At 32.2% G+C, this 23,242-nt stretch overlaps 1 protein-coding gene across 1 annotated transcript; it reads left to right on the top strand.

Annotated features, from left to right (window-relative positions):
* Positions 1 to 1,599: 1,599 nt before the first annotated feature.
* Positions 1,600 to 22,507, top strand: LOC111701693 (tereporin-Ca1). The gene is made up of 14 exons (XM_023473094.1): positions 1,600 to 1,912; positions 4,516 to 4,590; positions 6,154 to 6,259; positions 9,381 to 9,463; positions 11,097 to 11,138; positions 11,858 to 11,908; positions 13,457 to 13,513; positions 13,760 to 13,810; positions 14,154 to 14,212; positions 14,930 to 14,974; positions 16,288 to 16,334; positions 17,041 to 17,103; positions 17,801 to 17,899; positions 21,340 to 22,507. The coding sequence occupies exons 1-14, from the start codon at positions 1,903 to 1,905 to the stop codon at positions 21,407 to 21,409; spliced, it is 858 nt and encodes a 285-aa protein (XP_023328862.1). The 5' UTR covers positions 1,600 to 1,902; the 3' UTR covers positions 21,410 to 22,507.
* The last annotated feature ends 735 nt before the right edge of the window (positions 22,508 to 23,242 follow it).

Here is a 23,242-nt window from a genome sequence, read left to right as displayed (position 1 = left end):
AGGATAGTGCAGGATAGGGGAGTGGAGGATAGGATAGTGCAGAATAGGGGAGTGCAGGATAGGATAGTGCAGGATAGGATAGTGCAGGATAGGATAGTGCAGAATAGGGGAGTGCAGGATAGGAAAGTGTGGATAGGGTAGAAAGTATAAAAAAGGGTGTGTGGGGATAAATAGGGAATCTTAGTGGGATGGGTTGGGTTGGGGTAGGTAAGGGGATTATTGAGGTTGGGTGGTGGGTTAGGTTCAGGGGATGTGTACGTAGATAAGGGGGTAGTATTAGTGTAGGTCAAGGGGTGAGGAAAGGGTAAGGAGTGCGCCCCACTCTAAAAATTGCATAATCCGAGCCGGCACCACATATACTGTTTATGCATTCAGTTGTACTACTATGTCTGCACTACCCGGTGTACAGTCGACCCAGCACTTTTTATACAACAAACGTAACCTGGCAAGATCACAGTGGGATTATGTGAGGTACATTAGGGGAAAGGATAGGTTAGTTTAGGAGGTAGGGTAGGCTTGGAGGTAGGGTAGATTAGGAGGTAGGGTAGGTTAGGAGGTAGGGTAGATTAGGAGGTAGGGTAGGTTAGGAGGAAGGGTAAATTAGGATGTAGGGTAGGTGAGGAGGAAGGGTAGGTTAGGAGGAAGGGTAGGTTAGGAGGTAGGGTAGGCTAGGAGGTAGGGTAGGTTAGATGGTAGGGTAGGTTAGGAGGTAGAGTAGGTTAGGAGGTAGGGTAGGTTTGGAGGTAGGGTAGGTTAGGAGGTAGGGTAGGTTAGGGGCAGGGTAGGTTAGGAGGTAGGGTAGGTTAGTGTTAGGGTAGGCTAGGAGGTAGGGTAGGTTAGGGGCAGGGTAGGGTAGGTTTGGAGGTAGGGTAGGTTAGGAGGTAGGGTAGGTTAGGGGCAGGGTAGGTTAGGAGGTAGGGTAGGTTAGTGTTAGGGTAGGCTAGGAGGTAGGGTAGGTTAGGGGCAGGGTAGGTTAGGAGGTAGGGTAGGTTAGGAGGTAAGGTAGGTTAGGAGGTAGGGTAGGTTAGTAGGTAGTGTAGGTTAGGAGGTAGGGTAGGTTAGGAGGCAGGGTAGGTTAGGAGGTAGGGTACGTTAGGAGGTAGGGTAGGTTAGGGTTAGGGTAGGTTAGGAAGTAGGGTAAGTTAGTAGGTTGGGTTGGTTAGGAGGTAGGGTAGGTTATGAGGTAGGGTAGTTTAGGAGGAAGGGTAGGTTAGGAGGTAGGGTAGGTTAGGAGGTAGGGTAGGTTAGTAGGTAGGGTAGGTTAGGAGGTAGGTTAGGTTAGGAGGTAGAGTAGGTTAGGAGGTAGGGTAGTTTAGGAGGTAGGGTAGGTTAGGAGGTAGGATAGGTTAGGAGGTAGTGTAGGTTAGGAGGTAGGGTAGGTTAGTAGGTAGGGTAGGTTAGGGGGTAGGGTAGGTTAGGAGGAAGGGGGCAGGGTAGCTGGTATAGAAGCGAAGAGAAGAGATTATAGAAAACTTTTATTCTGGTTTTAGATAATGATACTAAATAAATACTAGTCAAAATCTAAAGAATTAATTAATATAGAAAACGTTTAGAAATGAAAATTTAAAAAGATATTTTCAGATATGTATTAACCATGGTGTAGTACTGTACAATGTATTTTCAGATATTAACCATGGTGTAGTACTGTACAATGTATTTTCAGATATTAACCATGGTGTAGTACTGTACAATGTATTTTCAGATTTTAACCATGGTGTAGTACTGTACAATGTTGTGAAGAAGAGAGGAACCTGTTAGAACAGTAAATACAAAGCAGAAAAAGTTTAAACTATTAAATAGTTGGGAAAAGACTGTCAAAGGAATTAACCGAAAAGAAAAAGTTTGGAAAAATTTGTGGAAAATGGGACACAGACCTGGAATATAAGAGACTAAGAAATCCGCATGCGTACAGGTTATTTTTAAACAGAATTGTATTAAGAACAGAATGACAATAATTTGATAAAAAAGAAAGGAGGTGGCAATTATTGATAAAAGGGGAAGAGATGGCAATTACTGATAAAAAAGGGAAGAGATGGCAATTATTGATAAAAAAGGGAAGAGATGGCAATTATTGATAAAATAGAAATGAGGTGGCAATTATTGATAAAAAAGAGGAAGTGGCAATTATTGATAAAAAGTTTTAGAAATAAGACGCATATCAGGTTTCCAAAACATCTTCGTTCAAAACAAAACTAAAAATTAAATTAAAATTTTCTATTTTAAACAACAACATATATTTTTTATTTCCATTTCAAAATGTTCAACTTTAAACCGTTCAATGTGAGCTTAAGAACCATACATTTATACAATTTAAGCTTAAGAACCAAACACCTATACAATATAAGCTCTAGAACCAAACATCTATACAATTAGAGGCTAGAATCAAAAATCTATGCAATATAAACTCTAGAACTAAACATCTAACAATGTGAGCGCAAGAACCAAACACCTATACAATATGAGCTTAAATTTCAAACAACTGTTTAATATAATGAAAACCAAACATCTACATCATGTGAACTCAAGAACCAATCATCTATACAATATGAGCTTCAGAACCAAACATCTGTACAATATGAGCTCAGAAACCAAACATCTATACAATTGAGCTTAATAACCAAACATCTATACAATTTGAGGCTAAAGAACCAAACTTTTATACAATATGAGCTCAGAAACTGAACATCTATACAATATGAGCTTAATAATCTGAAACATCTATACAATATGAGCTTAAGTACCGAACATACTTAAAATATGAACCCAAGAACAAAACATCTATACAATATAAGCTTAAGAACCAAACATCTATACAATATAAGCTCAGAAACCAAACATCTATATAATATGAGCTAAAGAATCAAACATCTATATAATACAAACTCTAGAACCAAACATCTAAACAATTTATGAACTCAAGAATGGAACATTTTTAAATTTCGAAATTTGAGGTCAAGTGACGTAACTGTTTGAAAAATCTGCTTTAAAAAAAATATTCTTTCGAAGTGGAATTACTAATCAAAGATAGGATTTGAAGAATGTTTTTATAAATTTGAAAACTTCGAAGTTTAAGAACTGAATTGAGTCTTGATTGTATTGTATCTACGGTATGTATTATAACATTTTCTAATATTTACATGGAAGAAACTGATTTAAAACTCTTTTAAGTAAAAAAAACTTTAAAGTTTTGACATATATCAGTTGAAGTCCACGCTAGGAGTTGAACTATTTTAAACCAGTTCAGTCCATTTATAACAAATTTATAGGAAGTGTCGACCTAAATTCAATGAATGAATCCCTTTATCACTTTATCAAACTAACCGATTCACAAGAGTAACCCTGTATCCCTTTATCAAACTAACCGATTCACAAGGGTAACTCTGTATCCCTTTATCAAACTAACCTATTCTCAAGGGTAACCCTGTATCCCTTTATCAAACTAACCGATTCACAAGGGTAACTCTGTATCCCTTTATCAAACTAACCTACTCACAAGGGTAACCCTTTATCCCTTTATCAAACTAACCTATTCACAAGGGTAACCCTGTATCCCTTTATCAAANAATGATGCGGGAAGCTAGGAGAATATTTCTTCAAACCTTTGTAAAGATATTTCAATTCTTCAGAGGATAGGGATCTTTGAAGAGTAACTCTGTATCCCTTTATCAAACTAACCGATTCACAAGAGTAACCCTGTATCCCTTTATCAACCTAACAATGAGGATTATTTGGTATACGTAGACTCTCTTTTTTCTTTTCTTTTTGCTGCAAATCCGCTAACTTTTGAAAGGTTTAAAAAATGAAAGGAAAGAAAGATAAAACTTACATTTATTTCTTCACTTTAGGTCGTGTACATACTGAGCAACATTTATAAGTTACAAGGGTTTATATAGACTCGTTGTGCGCGCGCAAATATTCAAGGTTCGCAGAACAATATACGTTTAAAGGGTAAACTTCCAAGAATATACAGATGCAGTATTTTAAAATGGCACTTTTGCTCATACATTTTTAAAGGCTGGTTTCTTCAAATTACTTACTAATTTTCTTAACGATCTATACATCTGTAATATACAGTTGGACCCATAAAAATGGGAAAGAAGACAGACGACAGCTAAACTTGAATAAACAAGATACGCTGCAACTGTACAGCGTATACTGTACATTCCGTTTCACTGATTAAGTTCAATTTCAAACCTCTGGTTACGATATTTGGTTATATTCAACATTAAATAAATTCTTAAATGTCGTCTTTCTATTCCACAACTTCATTGGTCCCTCTGTAGATTGAGAGAGGGAAGGATAGGATGATGCAATGCATGGATGGATGGATAGGATAAATGGATGAGTAGATTATACCCTCATATTTCCCCAATGTATACTGGAGATGAAATAATTTAACAAAAAGAAATTCAACCCATGATATTTGGAATTTAAATACAACTTTTAGAAATTCATAATTATAATTTGAAACATGATCTTTATTTATTCATTCTTTAAACTAAAGAATTATTTCAGGAATGGAGAGCACAATGATTCTGCTAATTGGGTTTAGTCTCATGCTTTGTGAGGTTAAAAGCGTTAATCCAGCAGGTTATTTTCTGATTATTTTCTGGTTAATTTCTGGTTAATTTCTGGTTAGTTTCTGGTTAGTTTCTGGTTAGTTTCTGGTTAGTTTCTGGCTAGTTTCTGGTTAGTTTCTGGCTAATTTTTGGTTAGTTTCTGGTAAGTTTCTGGTTAGTTTCTGGATTGTTTCTTGTTAGTTTCTGGTTAGTTTCTAATAAGTTTCTTGTTAGTTTTAGGTTAATTTTTTGTTAGTTTCTGGTTAATTTCTGGTTAATTTCTGGTTAATTTATTGTTAGTTTCCGATTAGTTTCTGATTAGTTTCTTGTTAGTTTTAGGTTATTTTTTTGTTAGTTTCTGGTTAATTTCTGATTAGTTTCTGGTTAGTTTCTGGTTGATTTCTGGTTAGTTTCTGGTTAGTTTCTGGTTAGTTTCTGGTTAGTTTCTGGTTAGCTTTTGGTTATTTTCTAGCTAGTTTCTGGTTAGTTTCTGGTTAGTTTCTGGTTAATTTCTGGTTAGTTTCTGGTTAATTTCTGGTTAGTTTCTGATTAATTTCTGGATAGTTTCTGGTTAGTTTCTGATTAGTTTCTGGCTAGTTTCTGGTTAGTTTCTGATTGATTTATGGTTAATATCTTGTTTGTTTCTGGTTAGTTTCTGGTTAGTTTCTGGTTAGTTTCTGATTAGTTTCTGGTTAGTTTCTCGTTAATTTCAGTTTTTGATTAGTTTCTGGTTGGTTTCTGACTAGTTTCTGGCTAATTTCTGGTTAATTTCTGGTTAGTTTCTGGTTAATTTCTAGTTAATTCCTGGATAGTTTTTGGTTAGTTCTGGTTAATTTCTGGTGAATTCCTGGATAGTTTCTGGTTAGTTTCTGGAAAATTTCTGGTTAGTTTCTGGTTAGTTTCTGGTTAGTTTCTGGTTAATTCCTGGATAGTTTTTGGTTAGTTCTGGTTAATTTCTGGTTAATTCCTGGATAGTTTCTGGTTAGTTTCTGGCAAATTTCTGGTTAGTTTCTGGTTAGTTTCTGGTTAGTTTCTGGTTAGTTTCTGGTTAGTTTCTTATTAACTTCTGATAAATTCATTATATATTATGCATAGAAGGACTAATGAATCCATTAATTGATTATATATTGTGTACAGAAGGACTAATGAATCCATTAATTGATTATATATATTATGTATAGAAGGACTAATGAATCCATTAATTGATTACATAGTATGTATAGAAGGACTAGTGAATCGATATTGATTATATGTTATTTACAGAAGGACTAGTAAATCCATTAATTGATTATATATATTATGTATAGAAGGACTAGTGAATCCATTAATTGATTATATATTATGTATAAAAGAACTAGTGAATCGATTAACTGATTATATATTATGTATAGAAGGACTAGTGAATCCATTAATTGATTATATATTATGTTTATAAGGACTGGTGAATCGATTTATATATTATGTATAGAAGGACTAGTGAATTCATTAATTGATTATATATTATGTATATAAGGACTAGTGAATCCATTAATTGATTATATATTATATATAGAAGGACTAGTGAATCGATTAATTGATTATATATTATGTATAGAAGGACTAGTGAATCGATTAATGACCCAACGTGAAGCTCTGATTCAAGATGGTTTAAGTTATTTTAATTCTTCTTCCCGGCACCCCAGCCCTACCTCCACCATAAGGTAAAATCATTTTTTAAATAAAAAAGTTAAAAATTTCATAAGAATTAAAATTTAATCCTTTCTAATGTTGCAATTTATGGTTGAATTATGTTTAGAATTTAGCTTTTCTTGTTGTTGTAGTTTAGAAAAAAACTGTTTTTATTAATGATTCAAGTTTTTCATTATAGAAAATAATTTTGACGAATGAAAAGAAAAAGTTTGAACTTTTGTAAAATTTTCTTTTGACAAAACATAAAATTTTCCAATTTTAATGATGCGGGAAGCTAGGAGAATATTTCTTCAAAACTTTGTAAAGATATTTCAATTCTTCAGAGGATAGGGATCTTTGAAAGGTCGTTATTAAACCTTAAAGGGATCTTTAAAAGACCTTGACTGGATTGTGAAAAGATATTAAAGGGATCATTTAAAGATGCTAAATGGACCTTTAAAATATTAAAAAGGGACCTTTAAATTCTTTGATTAATTATTAAGAGATCTGAAACCTGGATCTGAACGGAGTGAAAAGGGATTAAAAAAAGAGTGAAAGAGATAAATTAGTTGGGTTTAAAGGAATCTTATAGGGATTAAGACTTTTATGGATCTGAAAAGGATCTTAATAAGAACATCTAAAGAATCTTAAAATAAACTTTTAAGGATTTTAAATGGATTTTAAAGGGATCTTAAAGGGAGCTTTAAGGGAGTGTTTGCGAAAAATTGAAAGGGGGTACAGGCTTACGGCGAAAATTAAGCGCTTTTGATCGCTACTAATATTACTTCTATCTGTGGCGTCTAGAAGGAGAAAATTGTTAAAAAACATTGAGCTTGGATCGTAAAATGATCAATTTAATTCCAAACAAATCATTCAGATATTACAAACAATAGTCATTATTTTTCGACGCATTCGTACTTAGGTAACATTTGATAATATTTTTGAATTTTTTTTTAAATATTTCGCTGGCGCATGATTGTCGAACAGTCCTGGAAAATATGAAATTGTCGTTTTCATTATCAAAAATCCTCGAAACAGGAATAAATGTTTTAAAAGTAACTCTCATGAAAAATAAATAAATAAATAATTATCAAAAATGTTATGAAATATCAACTATATACGAATGCGTCAAAAAATTATTGATGATTGTTTATGATATCTGAATGACTTGTTTGGAATTAAATTGATTTGTTAACGATCCGAGTTCCATGTTGCAACTTTCTAAATTTCTATGGACGCCACGTTCTTCTGTTTGAGTCGTTTTTAACAATTTTCTACTAATAGGCGCAACAGATAGAAGTAAGATTAGGAGCAATCAAAATCACTTATTTTTCGCCGTAAGCCTATACCCCCTTTCATTTTTCACGAATACTCCCATTAAAGGGAGCTTAAAGGGAGCTTAAGGGAGCTTAAATTATTTTGCTAAGTTAACATGATTCAAGTTTAATAAATATTTTATCAATTTTTACACCACGTTTTTCCAATATTCACAACATATCGGGTGGAACATACAAAACTTTGCAGTCCTAGTCAGGTGTAACCAATTTCAAAAAGTTTTAATTCAAGCTTGTTTTTTTTAACAAGATACCAACTACCAAGTTACCAAGATGACTGACAGAATTGGGTTGAGATTTTCAGAATATATTTCTTTCAATAACTATTATTAAAACAAGACATTCGTATATATGTTCCCTATAGCCGGCCAAACGGCTGGACCGAATGGGCTGAAATTTTTTTGGACAATCATGAGTAGCCTTGGGATGACATAGGTTAACAAATTTTTTCCACGGGCAACGCCAGGCCTTCATATAATACCTTATAAAACAAAATTCCAGAAAAAAAAACATATAAGACATTTTTTACACTGGAACTTAGCTATATCGGGATTTATTTGTCATATAAAGAAACTTTTTCAGATTATCTACAATATTCTATGGTTGTCTGATTATCTACAATATTCTATGCTTGTCCAATATTCTATGCTTGTCAGATTATCTACAATATTCTATGCTTGTCTGATTATCTACAATATTCTATGCTTGTCTGATTATCTACAATATTCTATGCTTGTCTGATTATCTACAATATTCTATGCTTTTCAGATTTTTCTAAAGGGGAAAATGTTTATTGGAGTGTAAGCACAGCATTTTTACTTTTTTCTTCATACACTCTTTAACACATTTCTTGTAAATCAAAATTTTATCAATTTGTATTTTCATTGAAGATGGTATAATAGGGCGGATATTAACCAAACCAGATGATCTATGAATCAGAACTGTCGTTTCTTTCAAACCTGAAAAGAACTTAATCAAGCTGTCACTCTGATTTAAACCTGTTTACACTGCACAATTGATGTGTCCTATGCGCATTAAACTATTTAAAGTTCTAACTTAAGTCTAACAGTTTTTTTCCTATTTCACAGTTTACTGGTTATCACTATGCTTGGTCTATTAAGAATCTTTTTAATTCGAATGATAATTTAAAAATTTAATACATCAAATTTTAATTTCAAATTTTGCTTTCCTTGGTAGGGAATGGACTTTTATGATCAAATTTGCAAAGAAAGAAGCTAAAAAAGAAGCTGAATACAATCAATGAAAATAGATATGTTACGTGAATGTGCAAATTTTAACTTAAAAAGATTGTTACATAGTAGTTGAGTCTTTGCCACAATTGAGTCTTTTTGAATTCCTATATCTTTGCATCCTGCTTTTGTGGACCTTAGATATTTTAAACTATGAATTCTGTCGAATCAAATGATCTAAGTTTGAAATGTCAAACGTTTACACCCTAACATTGTAAAGATATAGTGATTAGAAAGTTTGAGTTTGTGACCAAAACTCAATTCCTTTCAAAGATTTTAAATTTAAGGAATTTGACTGCTCCAACCTCTCTCCTTAGGACCCCCCCCCCATACACCTGGTTTGCGGAATTCTAATTTACACTTAAAAGAAATAGAGTCTTTGCCACAAACTATGATTTTCTAATCTCAATATCTTTTCAACCCAATGTCTTATAAGATATCTTAAATTGTGAATTCTGATAGATAAGTTAATTTAAGTTTAAAATATTAATGGTTTACACCATCAGGTTGCAAATATATAGTGATTGGAGCATTTGAGTTTGTGTCAAAGACTCAGTTCCTTTGTTTAGTTTGGACAGTGTTCGTAATGTGAGCAATGGCCACCAAGTTCGCTGTATTCTCAACGTGGAAAATTGGACAAGATGGCTGCTAGGTATTCACTTCTCTAACATAAAGTTACCAAACCATATTTGCTTTACATCTATAAATCAAGTTCTCTTCTAAAAAATAAACTGATTAATAAACATGTCAACTTTAGGATTTTCCAAAATATTTCATAGAAATCATTTAAATATTTTTTCAATTTATTTCTAGCATATCTAATGTGATTTTCAGAATTCCGAACATACAACTGAAAACCTGCTGTAATGTTTTCTTTATTGTTTTGATTTGAAATCATTTCTTCTGTTTACTTTAATTTGAGACCAAACTAATCAAGGTTTTGAAGTACGTTCTGGAAACCTTTCAAGAATTAGTTGTTTTTAATTTTGTCTTACTAAATCTATAAAATACGGGGCTTTTCTTGTAACAACTCAAACTTTTTTTGAAGATTTTTCTGTTCAAGTTTATTCATTTTTTAAAAATTACAAAATGTCAACATTTTTTCCGGGGAAATTCGTTCATTTTTAACCTTCCATATGATTATGTGACCCGATCGGTTCAGCTGTTTTCAGATTTTTTCAGGCCCGTAACCAGGGGGAGTGCAAGGTTGCAGGTGCACCCCCATTTCTTCTGAAAGAGGGGTGCATTGACGAATTTCCCCCCCCCCCCTAGTCCCATATAAAAGAAATTGTTTTCATAAGTTTCTAAAATCTAGTTATAAATTATATAGCCCGAGTAAGAATTGATTTCCAAACGAAATTATAATCTATTTGTGCGTTACTCATTAAAAGTGTGACGGAGTTTTTGTGTATTCTCTCAACTCATCCCCTGAGTCATGTCTCTCCTGTGACCCATCGCAGGCTAACTAACAGTTGATCAGTACATATAACACAACATCAAAATTTACTCATAGTCATTTGATAGTTGTTTAAGTCTAATTAAAACAGTATGATTTATTAATCATATGCATAGAGTCCCATGGAAATGAAATGGTAATCTCCTGTACACTTTCAGACGTTTAGCCCCCCCTTGACCGGTGTGCTATGTTTTATGAGTCTGTTTTTTGATCCATTTCCGTGGTGAGGCACACCCTTGACCCTTGAAAAGCTTTTTTTTTAAATGAATAAGAAATAAGATCATATCATTTTCATATTGCAAAGTCAAAGTAATAAATGACTCTGTTTATAGTTAAGCAGTACTCCCTTAAAAGCTTAAATACACTTGTTAAAAAGGTTAGCCTTTATAGTGTGCATTGACAATGTAATAAAAACAAACATATACCACTGTAAAACCAAACCAAACATTGTTTAAAAATCGTTAAAAACCCCCCAAAAAAATTTTTCTCCTTCGGCGAGTCATTGCACCCCCCCCCCTGGTCAAATCCTGGTTACGGGCCTGGATTTTTTGGATACAGGCAGACAAGCCAAATTTATATTTAGATATAGAGAGAATGGAAAAAAGCGATTTCTTACAAAATAAATAAAGGATAAAATGAAAGTCTGTAAAGTTTATTTAGTTTTATGATTTACGAATTTTATCATTGATAAATGGAGCTCTCTGCCACCCTCTAACTACAGATTATTGGAAACCTCTTAACACAAATTACATCATTGAAAATTATGGTTGGGGGTGCAGGAGGAAATATTTTTCTAAATATATATTAACATTTATCTTAATTCTTTTAGGCTATCAAGTTTTCTACTTCAAACATGGAACTTTCCAGAAAGGTAATTATTCTCAAATATCCTGAAATATCCTGAAATATCCTAAAATAACCAGAAACATCCTGAAATATCCTGAAATATCCTGAAATATCTTGAAATATCCTGAAATATCCTGAAATATCCTATCAATATATGCAAAATTATAAAAAGGAATTTATTACTTAAAATTCATGGAATTATTAGTGAAACAATTTGTTAGTCGGGACACGTACTAAACTAAAACATTGTTATTCCACTATCTCATAAATCTAAGTATTCGCATTCATTACTAAATCATGCTATATTGAGTAACTGGTGTCGGTTTTTTACAAGAAAGATATGAAATTTAAGCCTTTTTTATTTTCTTTGGGTTTGCAAAAATTCAATTTAGTTTTTACTTTTTAAGAAAATAGTCATGAATTTTGAGTATTATGCATCAAGGCCGTATATTAGTCTGAATCAAGTGGTAAAATTTTCATTATGGAATTTATTTTTTGAAATAAATCCCAATCAAAAAGCTGGTCGTCATCAAACCTATTTTTCTTTTTTAAAAGTGCCCCAATTATTTTCATATTTGAATTGTTGAAAAAAAGCGCACAGACGCAGTGCAGTGTTATTATCATCATTATTATTATTATTATCATTGATGATATTATTATTAGTTTTATTATTTTTTTCATTATTATTATTCTTTTTTAATCTTTTTTTACGAAGATATTTGATAGTATTTTTTCAAATTTAAGGTTTCCATGACCGGGAGGTTTTCCCCTCTCATAGAGAAATAATAATAACAGGTAAACCCCTAATCCCAATATCTTTGCAACCTGATGGTGCAAACTTAGTTTATTTGATCTACCAGAATTCTTAACTTGAAATGTCTAAGGGTTGCAAAGATATAGAGAATAGAAAATCAGAGTTTGTGGCAGAGAGAAATAAATTGAGTAAATTAGAAGAAAATATAGATTTAGAAATATATAGATGAATAGAAAAGGAATAAATTTAGAAATAGATTAAGCAATATAAATAAATACATAAAATACATAAAAAAAACCACGGAAAAAAACTGATTTTTTTGCGTTAAACAAATAAAAGACAAGAGCTGAAAACTTTGGAATGGTGGATATGATCTCCTGGTTTTACTAAACCCGAGATTTGGTTAATACGCATTCGATATCCAGCGTATCATGTTAACTTTTGAAAAACCGGTTTTTATTTTTTGCGCATTTCTGGTGTTGATGGTGTCATATCAATTGAACTAACAATCGACTAAAGAACGTAAGTTTTGAATTAATGTTTATTAAGACTAACGTTAAAAATGACTAAAGTCCTCAAATATGATAAAATATGTTTTTAATAAGTTCATATTAACATAATTAAGTTTATATTTCTTTAAATGCTCTAAAAGCCCGCTTGTGAACAGCTGACTTTAGTTTAATAGGATATTAGTCCAATCGAAATAGAATCGCATCTGTAATCGTTATCAAATTTAACTTTTATAAAGAGAGGATTAAAAGGACTGTAAAGGAAAAATGAAACGGGTATAGGATAAAACCTGAGAATCTCAGGCGTTAAACAATACCTATAAAACATCTATCTGATGTTCCTGTCTCGAGAAATTGATATAAAACTGTGTCAAATTTATTCGAAAATTCATATATATACAATTTTGTATACAAGTTGTAGTATTAAATAGATCATATTCAACAAATACGCAACCAATCTGAAAACGACGATATCCCACAGGAGCCTGAGAATCTCAGGTTAGCTCCTTTTATAATTTTTTTTTTGCATTTTCATACAAAATTGCATATATATGAATTTTCGTTATCAATTTTAAACAGTTTTCCTTTTTCTTTTACAGTTCCTTTAAGAAGAAAATCAAAAATGTGTCCATTCTAAAGTTTTCAGCTCAGGGTACAAATTATCAAGAATTGGAGAAGACAGAGAATAAATAATTAAAAATTAGTTGGAATTAAGACAAAAAATTAGATTTAGAACAAAATAGAAATTCCAGTGAATAGTATAAAGTCATGTAAAAAGTAGAAATATTACCAAAAGAGATTAAATCCTTGAAAAATCTTTAGAACAAATCTGCATCAATTATTACGATTTGACTTAGATACGGTTACCAATTTTGGACAGACCATAGATAGATAGACAGATAGATAGATAGAACGATAGAACGACAGAACGATAGATAGATAGATAGATAGACAGATAGATAGATAGATAGATAGATAGATAGATAGATAGATAGATAGATAGATAGATAGATAGATAGATAGATAGATAGATAGATAGATAGATAGATAACTGAAATCAATTAATGAATCATGTTCTAGGAAATAAAAGAGATGTCAGCTTTACTGGTACTAGTGGGGTCATTGCCTGGGAACTAGGGAAGCCTTCATTTGTTTGTTTTAAATTCAAAATATCTGAAAAAACATGTTTATATTTTAGAACTATAAACCACTTGTTTTAACTATAGTATTTATAGACAATAGACATGTATACATTTTAGAACTATAAACCACTTGTTTTTAACTATAGTATTTAGAAAGTAATTAGCAAAATTCTCATCGATTTTTGTGTAATATGAAAACTTTAGCAAATTCACAAATTTTGAACAACTGTGTGCTTGACAGAGGACCAAAATGTTCATCTTATTGTTATGTGGAGTATACCCTACAATCTAGGTGAGCTACTCAAAGATGGAAAATAAAAAAATGCACACACGGTTTTGCAGTACAGATCTGAGTACTGAATATTTACATTTTTTCCAGAGGTAGGCATGTAAATAAACTTTCCAGAGGTAGGCATGTAAATAAACTTTCCAGAGGTAGGCAGGTAAATATAAATAATATTGTGTTTTGATTATCAATTATTTATTTAGATATTTATAAAGGAGTATTGAGTTTTATCTTTAATTTTTAATCTCGATTTTGTTAAAAACACATCCTACACATTTTACTTATTTTTCTTTATTGGACGAATTGTCCCCTCCCCTCCCCCTTATTGATATATTTAAATTCTATTTAGGTATCTACAATTCCTATCTTGCTATTGGAGTTGTTAAACTAACCACAACTGTTTCAAGGGTAAATATAATATAGATATATAAAATACAATTCATTTTTATAGTTAAATTAAGTATTACAAATACTCATAAGGTAATAAATGGCTAGAAACGTTTTTTACAATTATTTGATAATCTGAGCAAAGCATGTAAAAAATATAATTTTATAGACTAATTTGCTTTTCAGGATCATATTTCTCAAAAGAAATATTCGATAAAAGTCAAAATGTCGTCTTTACAATCAAAATAAAGAAACCTCCAACAAGCGACCCCAGCTGAAAGAATTTGCATAAACCTGCGAGATTTTGAAATGAATTTTGATAATTATATTTTCAATGATACAAGTTCGTATACAACATCCATGAAACTAGTTTGTAGGTTAGTTTTTGTTACATGTTTTGTTCGTGTTATTTAAAAATTGCAAAAACGTTTCTCCTGCTGACTTTACGCTCTTATTTAAAATTGTACACCGTAAAAATGTCTCATTGGTGATTGGTGTCAAATACTGCACTTTTAACTCAACTACTATGTCAAGCAAGTCACTGGCGCATTTCTTGAGCAGAAACAATTGAGAAAATTGTCATAATTAGACAAATTTTCAAGCTGTAAAAACAACTTTCTTCCATAATATTAATCAGAAAAAGGTTCTAAGTTTACCGTTCAACAGATGCAGTTTGGGGTGGTATTGTGCATTTTTAAAAAGTGGCGGAAAGTAATTAACAAAAGATATAATGTTTAGGATATGCTTCCTTATTACTACAAGGAGATGATTGATCATGAACAGGTTTATTTAATTAATTATCAATTATCATTAATAATTTTTTATCATTATTTTTATTATTATTTGATATAAATTTAAATCCAATATTAAATATTAACTTTAGTTATTTAGAGATATTGATAAATAATTATCAAAGAATATTAATGATTACCTATTATTAAATATTAATTATTACCTATTATTAAATTTTAATTATTACCTATTATTAAATTTTAATTATTACCTACTATTAAATACTAATCGTTGGGATATTATCTTAATATTTAATTTATTGCATATTCAAGCATGAACTCTAAGCCTGTCTTAATTTATCAATTTAATGTAAATTATAAATTCAATTATCAGATCTTGCTAAATGTTTTACTTTGTTCAACAAGACAAAACTTGATTTAGTTAACTCATAGAGTTGTCTTAGTATACGTTTTCATTTAAAAAACTGAAAAACAGAATTGAATCTTTGCCACAAATTCAATTTTTTAAATTGCTGTAGGTTCGAAAGATCTAAGGTCTACGACATTGGAATATAGGAATTATAAGTCAGAGTCTAGGCCAAAATTAGGTCAAGCCTCGAATGCTCCGAGTAGAACCGAAATATAATAGCTGTTATTTTGGTTCGCAGTGTTATAAGGTTTTTGGACAGAATTTTTTTTTGTCGAGAAGGTAAAAGCTATTAACCTTCGAGATATAGAGGAAATAATAATTTTTTGAAACGTTTGTGTACTTGTCTTATTTCAATGGCTTTCAAACATCGCAGAAGTAAAAAAATAAAGTTGATTTCAATTTTATTTTCATTTCAATTAAAGAAATTATTTTGGAAATATCCTAAATTTTTTGGAGAAAATCCGGGAAACAAAAACTTTATTGCACACGTGCTATAATGTACAGCTAATTTAACTTTATAGCACGATGATTACTTTATAGCAGGTTTATTATGAAATTCACAATGAAGTGAGTAAGAATGATAAAGTACACAATAGTTTTATAAAATCAGTGTAAAATGGTGCCGTTATAAATTGGAAATGAGGCTGCACCCCAACCTAAAAGTTTCGTGATCCGAGCCGGTACAACGTGTACACTCTCCAACAAATGCACCTATATCTTCGGTTAGTGTATTGCAATTTACTGCAGAATGCACCTAAAGCTTAGTCGAGGATGTGTAATACCGTATATATTCGTAATGTCGAGTCTCGCTGCTCAGTATAGAGCTGACCCCAGACGTTTTATGCAACAAATGACAAGATTACAGTGGGGGGTGGTCACTTAAAATAACGTTGACAATCCCTTTAAAGATATTTTCTAAAACTGAATTGGTTTAGGGTCGAGTGTTCCAGAGGGGGAAACCAGGCTCTAATATTCTCTTCAGGAATCCGCCATTTCTTATTCAAACATTTATAAATTTAAATATATTTTACATTTTAACCAAACCGGATAAATATGGAATAAAATTTAATGATTTAAAACAGAAAAATAGAAATGGTTAAAACACTTTCTAAGGTCACAATTAGTTGAAGGGTTCTTATAAATGATGTTTCGAAAAAAACTTGTTATTAAATTTATGTTTATTTGATACTATTATTAAACACTATACGTTCATGAAGTTGATGAATTTTGATTCGTAATCATTAAAAAGTTTTGAGCTCATCAGATTTTTTATTTTAATAATTTGTATTTTTTCTTTCAAATGTTAGTTCTTGTATCTAAAAAGAAGTAAAACTAGCTGTGGTAGCATCTCCCTGTAATATTATAAAATATCTTTTTTTAAACTTACACGTGCAATTGCTTGGTAATTTAAAAGAACTGATTAACCGCCTCAAATACTAATTTTTTACGCTCTATCTCTTAAAGTTTATGTTGTAAATCTTAAATATTTTAAATTATGAATTCTGTAAAATTAAAAAGTCAAAGTTTGAAAAATCAACGGTTTAAACCATCACGTTGCAAAGATAAACGGATCAGATTTCCTTTGCAAGGTTCTCTTAATGATTTTAATCAAATCAGTTTACGACATAGATCTCATTTATTCTTCAAAATCTTCTAATTAAAAGTGGAAATGAGGAATTGTTGATCAGACATGAAAACTTTTTTGTTGTGGCAAATTTAGAAGAGGGGTACCAAGCAATGCTTAATGTTAGGTTTGTATTATTTATCCATTTTACTAACCATTATCTATCTTTCTTTCTATCTAAATATATCTATCTATCTTTTTATCTATTTATCTATCTATCTCACTATAGTTTCAGTAGAAGTAAAAATTTCCATTTACTGTTAGCGCCGATTTAAGGATTCATATCTATAATTGGATAATGATATAGATAGAAAGATAGATGTTATCGCCATGCTATTTCTGTTGGTTCAGAATAGACAACAAACACATGACTAAACCCTGATTGGATCAGGCGCTAATGGACCCGGCATACAGGGGTGATCTGTCAAAATATATCTATTTTATGTTCTTTCCTAAAGGCAATTTCCCAAGCGTCAACTTCCCAAGGGTATTTTCCCAATTGACAACTTCCCAAATGTGCAATTTCCCAATCGGTAACTTCCCAAGTTTGTACCTACCTGCAGTGCTTTTTTACGTTTTTTTAACGGCTATATTTTATTCATTAAGTATCTCCAGTCATCGACATTTTTTTTTAAATTGTTTGATATTTTATTACTATCTTTATTCTAAAAACATAAAATGAGAGTAATTTCTAACAAAATGAAAGTCAACCAATTTAAATTAAATAATCATATTATATTTAGAGGTCCGTTACAATCAATCTACTTATTTTTGTTTCTTCATATACATATTACTTTATCTATTATCTATATTAACCTATCTAGTGTAATGCCATGGAGTACTAAAGATCTAGCTCCATCTATCTGGCATAAACTGTACCTAGAGTCACTGAAACCAGAGATGAAAAGCGAAGCATACTCAAGGTTAGTTCAAGTATACGTAAAACTAGAATAGAAGCATACTCCAGGTTAGTACAAGCATACGTAATACAAGAATAGAAGCATACTCCAGGTTAGTACACGTATACGCAATACAAGAATAGAAGCGTACTCCAGGTTATACAAGTATACGTAAAACTAGAATAGAAGCATACTCCAGGTTAGTACAAGTATACGTAATACAAGAATAGAAGCATACTCCAGGTTAGTACACGTATACGTAATACAAGAATAGAAGCGTACTCCAGGTTAGTACAAGTATAAGTAAAACTAGAATAGAAGCGTACTCCAGGTTAGTACACGTATACGTAATACAAGAATAGAAGCGTACTCCAGGTTAGTACAAGTATAAGTAAAACTAGAATAGAACCATAATCGAGGTTAGTACAAGTATAAGTAGAACTAGAATAGAAGCATACTCCAGGTTAGTTCAAGTATACGTAAAACTAGAATAGAAGCATACTCCAGGTTAGTACACGTATACGTAATACAAGAATAGAAGCGTACTCCAGGTTAGTACAAGTATAAGTAAAATTAGAATAGAACCATAATCGAGGTTAGTACAAGTATAAGTAGAACTAGAATAGAAGCATACTCCAGGTTAGTTCAAGTATAAGTAGAATTAGAATAGAAGCATACTCCAGGTTAGTATAAGTATACGTAAAACTAGAATAGAAGCATACTCCAGGTTAGTACACGTATACGTAAAACTAGAATAGAACCATAATCGAGGTTAGTACAAGTATAAGTAGAACTAGAATAGAAGCATACTCCAGGTTAGTACAAGTATACGTAGAACTCGAATAGAAGCGTACTCCAGGTTAGTTCAAGTATACGTAAAACTAGAATAGAAGCATACTCCAGGTTAGTACACGTATGCGTAATACAAGAATAGAAGTGTACTCCAGGTTAGTACACGTATACGTAATACAAGAATAGAAGCATACTCCAGGTTAGTACAAGTATAAGTAGAACTCGAATAGAAGCAAACTCCAGGTTAGTACACGTATACGTAATACAAGAATAGAAGCGTACTCGAGGTTGGTCAATGGTCATATCATATTGTGTATCTGTGTATCTGTGTATCTGTGTATCTAAGGATACCAGGCTTGTCTTGTTTCCATTATCAAAATTCTTATAGTCTCGGGGGACCCATTCCCCGTCTCTCATCATCCTCCCATCCATCCCATCCTGCACCATCCATCCAGCTCTTCTCCATCCATCCTGCTCTCATCCATCCATCCCATCCTTCACCATCCATCCAGCTCTTCTCCATCCATCCTGCTCTCCTCAATCCATCCCATCCTGCACCATCCATCCAGCTCTTCTCCATCTTTCCTGCCCTCATCCATCCTGTTCTTCTCCATCCATCCCATCCTGCACCATCCATCCAGCTCTTCTCCATCCATCCTGCTCTCATCCATTCATCCCATACTGCATCATCCATCCAGCTCTCCTCCGTCCATCCCATTCTGCTCTCCTCTATCCATCTCATTCTGCACCATCCATCCAGCTTTCCTCCATCCATCCTGCTCTCATCCATCCATCCCAGCCTGCTCTCCTCTGTCCATCCTATCCTGCGCCATCCATCCAGCTCTCCTCCATCCATCCCATCCTGCTCTCCTCTATCCATCCCATTATGCGCTCCTCCATCAATTCCATCCTGGACCATCCATCCAGCACTCCTCCATTTATCTTGCTTTCCTCCATCCATCCTATCCTGCATCATCCATCCTGCTCTTCTCCATCTATCCAGCTCTCTTCCATTCATTCACCCAGGTCTCTTAAATTCATTTTTTCTGCAATCGGTAATATTAGTGTACTGGAGAACATTATAAAACTGTTTAAAGAGTAACTGCACTTAAATGACTGGGTTTATTATTAAAGGGCCTGTTTGCGTAAAATTAAGTGACTCCTCAGTAACAGAGTGGCATATGTTATTCACAACGGTACCTTTAAAAACTTTATCTGATTACAAATGAATGATATTAAAGTTTATCATTTTGAAAACTTATTATTTTAAATTATGGGTTCTCTCAAAATTGCGAATTGCTGCTGCAGAAAAAAATGTAAAAATTAGCTCTGTTTAAGCTAAAAAACGACGTTATTGCATGTTACTGTTCAGAGATAAATGTTACCGTTGTGAATCTGGTATGGAGTTTAGATACGTTCACTTGAAAATACGATGATTGTCCCTTTAAGTATAAATGTAAACTTGTGAAAGTTCTGAACTATGTTTTAGTGTCTAATGCGTGGAAGATATAGACTAGTCGTAAAGTAAACACTTGAACCAACTCCGAGCTGAGAAACTGGAATATTTTTATTCTATATCATATATCTATATAATACAACCAGAACATTTTTCATAGAATATTATCGGACTTATTAAAGGGACAGTAGACGGAATTTCAGTATCTCGATATAAATTAGCATGTCCGATTCTGAACTTTTGTCTGATCAAAATAGCTTTGTCAATTTGTCCAGACAAATAAAAAAACTGTTTTTAAGTTTTTAACACCCTATCCGTTCAGAGTAAAATATATATGTATATATCCATTTTTTATTAATTTAAATCTGGACCGGACAGCAGATATTTAATTTCTAGTTTTCAAATATCTAATTAAAGATTTCCTTGAACTCATATAAAGGGATTGTAAACATAATTCAAGTAATTCTTCATTTAAAAAGCCACAAAAACGAGTTTATCTTAAAAATCATGTTTTAGGCCTGTACCTACTGTATTGAATAAGTTTTATAATATCCCGGCCGTATGAATATTAATAACATTTTTCAGAGAGCTACCGATTTCTTTCTTTCGGGGAATTCTACAGGAATTTTTAGAAATTAAAATAAAAATTTGGTTAAAGTTACAGCTTCGTTGTGAACCTCCATTCCAGAATTACAACCATACTATTTAATCTTTTTCTGATCAATGATGTCAAAGATATCGTTGTATTTCTAGCTAGAAAAGTATTTTGCATTAAAAATGAATTAGTTGAGAAACCACTTTTAAAAACAATCATTTTATAAAAAGAGAAACATTCTTGACCAGACAATTCGTTGTGAATCTGACATTATTGACCAGACAATTCGTTGTAAATCTGACATTCTTGACTAGACAATTCGTTGTGAATCTGACATTCTTGACCAGACAGTTCGTTGTGAATCTGACATTCTTGACCAGACAATTCGTTGTGAATCTGACATTATTGACCAGACAATTCGTTGTAAATCTGACATTCTTGACCAGACAATTCGTTGTGAATCTGACATTCTTGACCAGACAGTTCGTTGTGAATCTGACATTCTTGACCAGACAATTTGTTGTGAATCTGACATTCACCTCTTGAAAACCGTTTATAGTCCCTTAAATTGGAATTGTCATTTTTAGAAAAATTCCTTTTTTAACAGATTTTTATTTTTAGTTCTTGTGACAGATTCCTCCATACTTCTACACAGATACTAGCTGGAGTCTTCATTTACAAACTATCTTAAGAAGAATACTCTACAATCTACAGTTATATTTCTGAACAATCTACAGTTATATTTCTGAACAATCGGTAGTTATATTTCTGAACAATCGTTAGTTATATTTCTGAACAATCTGAAGTTATATTTCTGAACAATCGGTAGTTATATTTCTGAACATTCTGCAGTTATATTTCTGAACAATCTGAAGTTATATTTCTGAACATCTGAAGTTATATTTCTGAACAATCTGAAGTTATATTTCTGAACAATCTGAAGTTATATTTCTGAACATTCTGCAGTTATATTTCTGAACAATCTACAGTTATATTTCTGAACAATCTACAGTTATATTTCTGAACAATCTGCAGTTATATTTCTGAACAATCTGAAGTTGTATTTCTGAACAATCTGAAGTTATATTTCTGAACACTTTCCTATATAAAAGGAATTATTTAGTAATATTTTTCTAAGAAAAACTCTCCTAGAAATGATGAATAAACACAGAAAATCTCTCTGATATCAAGAATAACAAGTGGTTCTAGAAGTTTCAGCTTCTCCTGAAAAAAGGCGACAAATTAACAATAACAGTTAGCATATCTTTACAATAAATAAACGTGTGCCAGACAGTGTGTACTGTGTACTGTGTACAGTACCAACAAAATTGTTGTACAGGCACGGGTTGTACGGGTTCTACAACTAGACAATGTGTGCTCAGTACAATAATTGTTGTGCAGACAAGACAAGGAGGAGTTCTACTACTAATGTACACTGAACAGTACAGCCTAAACTGCTGTACATATACGGTTTGGAGGAGTTCCACTACTATGTATACTGTACAGTACCGTATAAACTGCTGTACAGGTGCGGTATGAAGGAGTTCTACTACTATGTACACTGTACAGTCCGCCTAAACTCCTGTGTATGAGTACTTTACTACTATGTACACTGTGCAGTATTGCCTAAACCACTGTGCAGTCACGGGATAAAACAAATTTAGTGAAATGTAATCCGAACGAATTTATCAAAGGACGGATTTAATTACTATTGGAGATGTTCTGAGTTACCAGTGCAGGGAATGGAATGTTGAAAATATGTAAATTAACTAAAACAAATTTTTAACTAGCTTTTTAATTTACTGACAAGTAAAGTACAGTAAAACAAGTTTACTGGAAAACAGTCACTTCCTACCTAGGACTACACTTCCAAAATATTTAGAGACCAATACACTTCTAACCTAGAAAGAAAACAGTACACTTCCAAAATATTTAGAGGCCAATACACTTCTTAAGTATTTAGAAAACATTATATACACTTCCAAATATTTAACAAAAAATATACTTCCACCTTACAGAGTATTTAGAAAACACTATGTACACTTCCAAATATTTAACGAAAAATACACTTCCACCATACAGAGGCCACTACATTTCATAGAAAGACAAGAGTCAAATATAACCAAAAAATCGAAATTTTCTCACATTATTTGACATGTTTTCAAGATTAAATAAAAAAAGTGTAAAAACAGAAAATAAATAACACATAAAATTGCACTTATTTTACTGTAAGATAAGCACTTTATTCTAAAATTATCACTTTTATTAATAATTTTGTCGGACACAAAAACCAAATTGACACTTGTGACGTAAGAATACAACTGTACTGAGAGTGTACAAATTCTACGTTGCCATCTATTGTACTTAACAATCTATTTGATATAGACCAACACAACGTACAGACAGAAATACACTTCCAACCATGGAAAGACCAATACACTTCAATACAAAGAACAGTACACTTCCAAAGTACACTTTGACCAACCAATTCCAAAAGTACCCTCTTCATAATATACACCAAAAA

Source organism: Eurytemora carolleeae, unplaced genomic scaffold (assembly GCF_000591075.1).
Source record: "Eurytemora carolleeae unplaced genomic scaffold, Eaff_2.0 scaffold436, whole genome shotgun sequence".
NCBI lineage: Eukaryota > Metazoa > Arthropoda > Copepoda > Calanoida > Temoridae > Eurytemora > Eurytemora carolleeae.
Note: the sequence above shows the minus strand (reverse complement) of the source record. Positions and strands in the feature narration are given on the sequence as shown.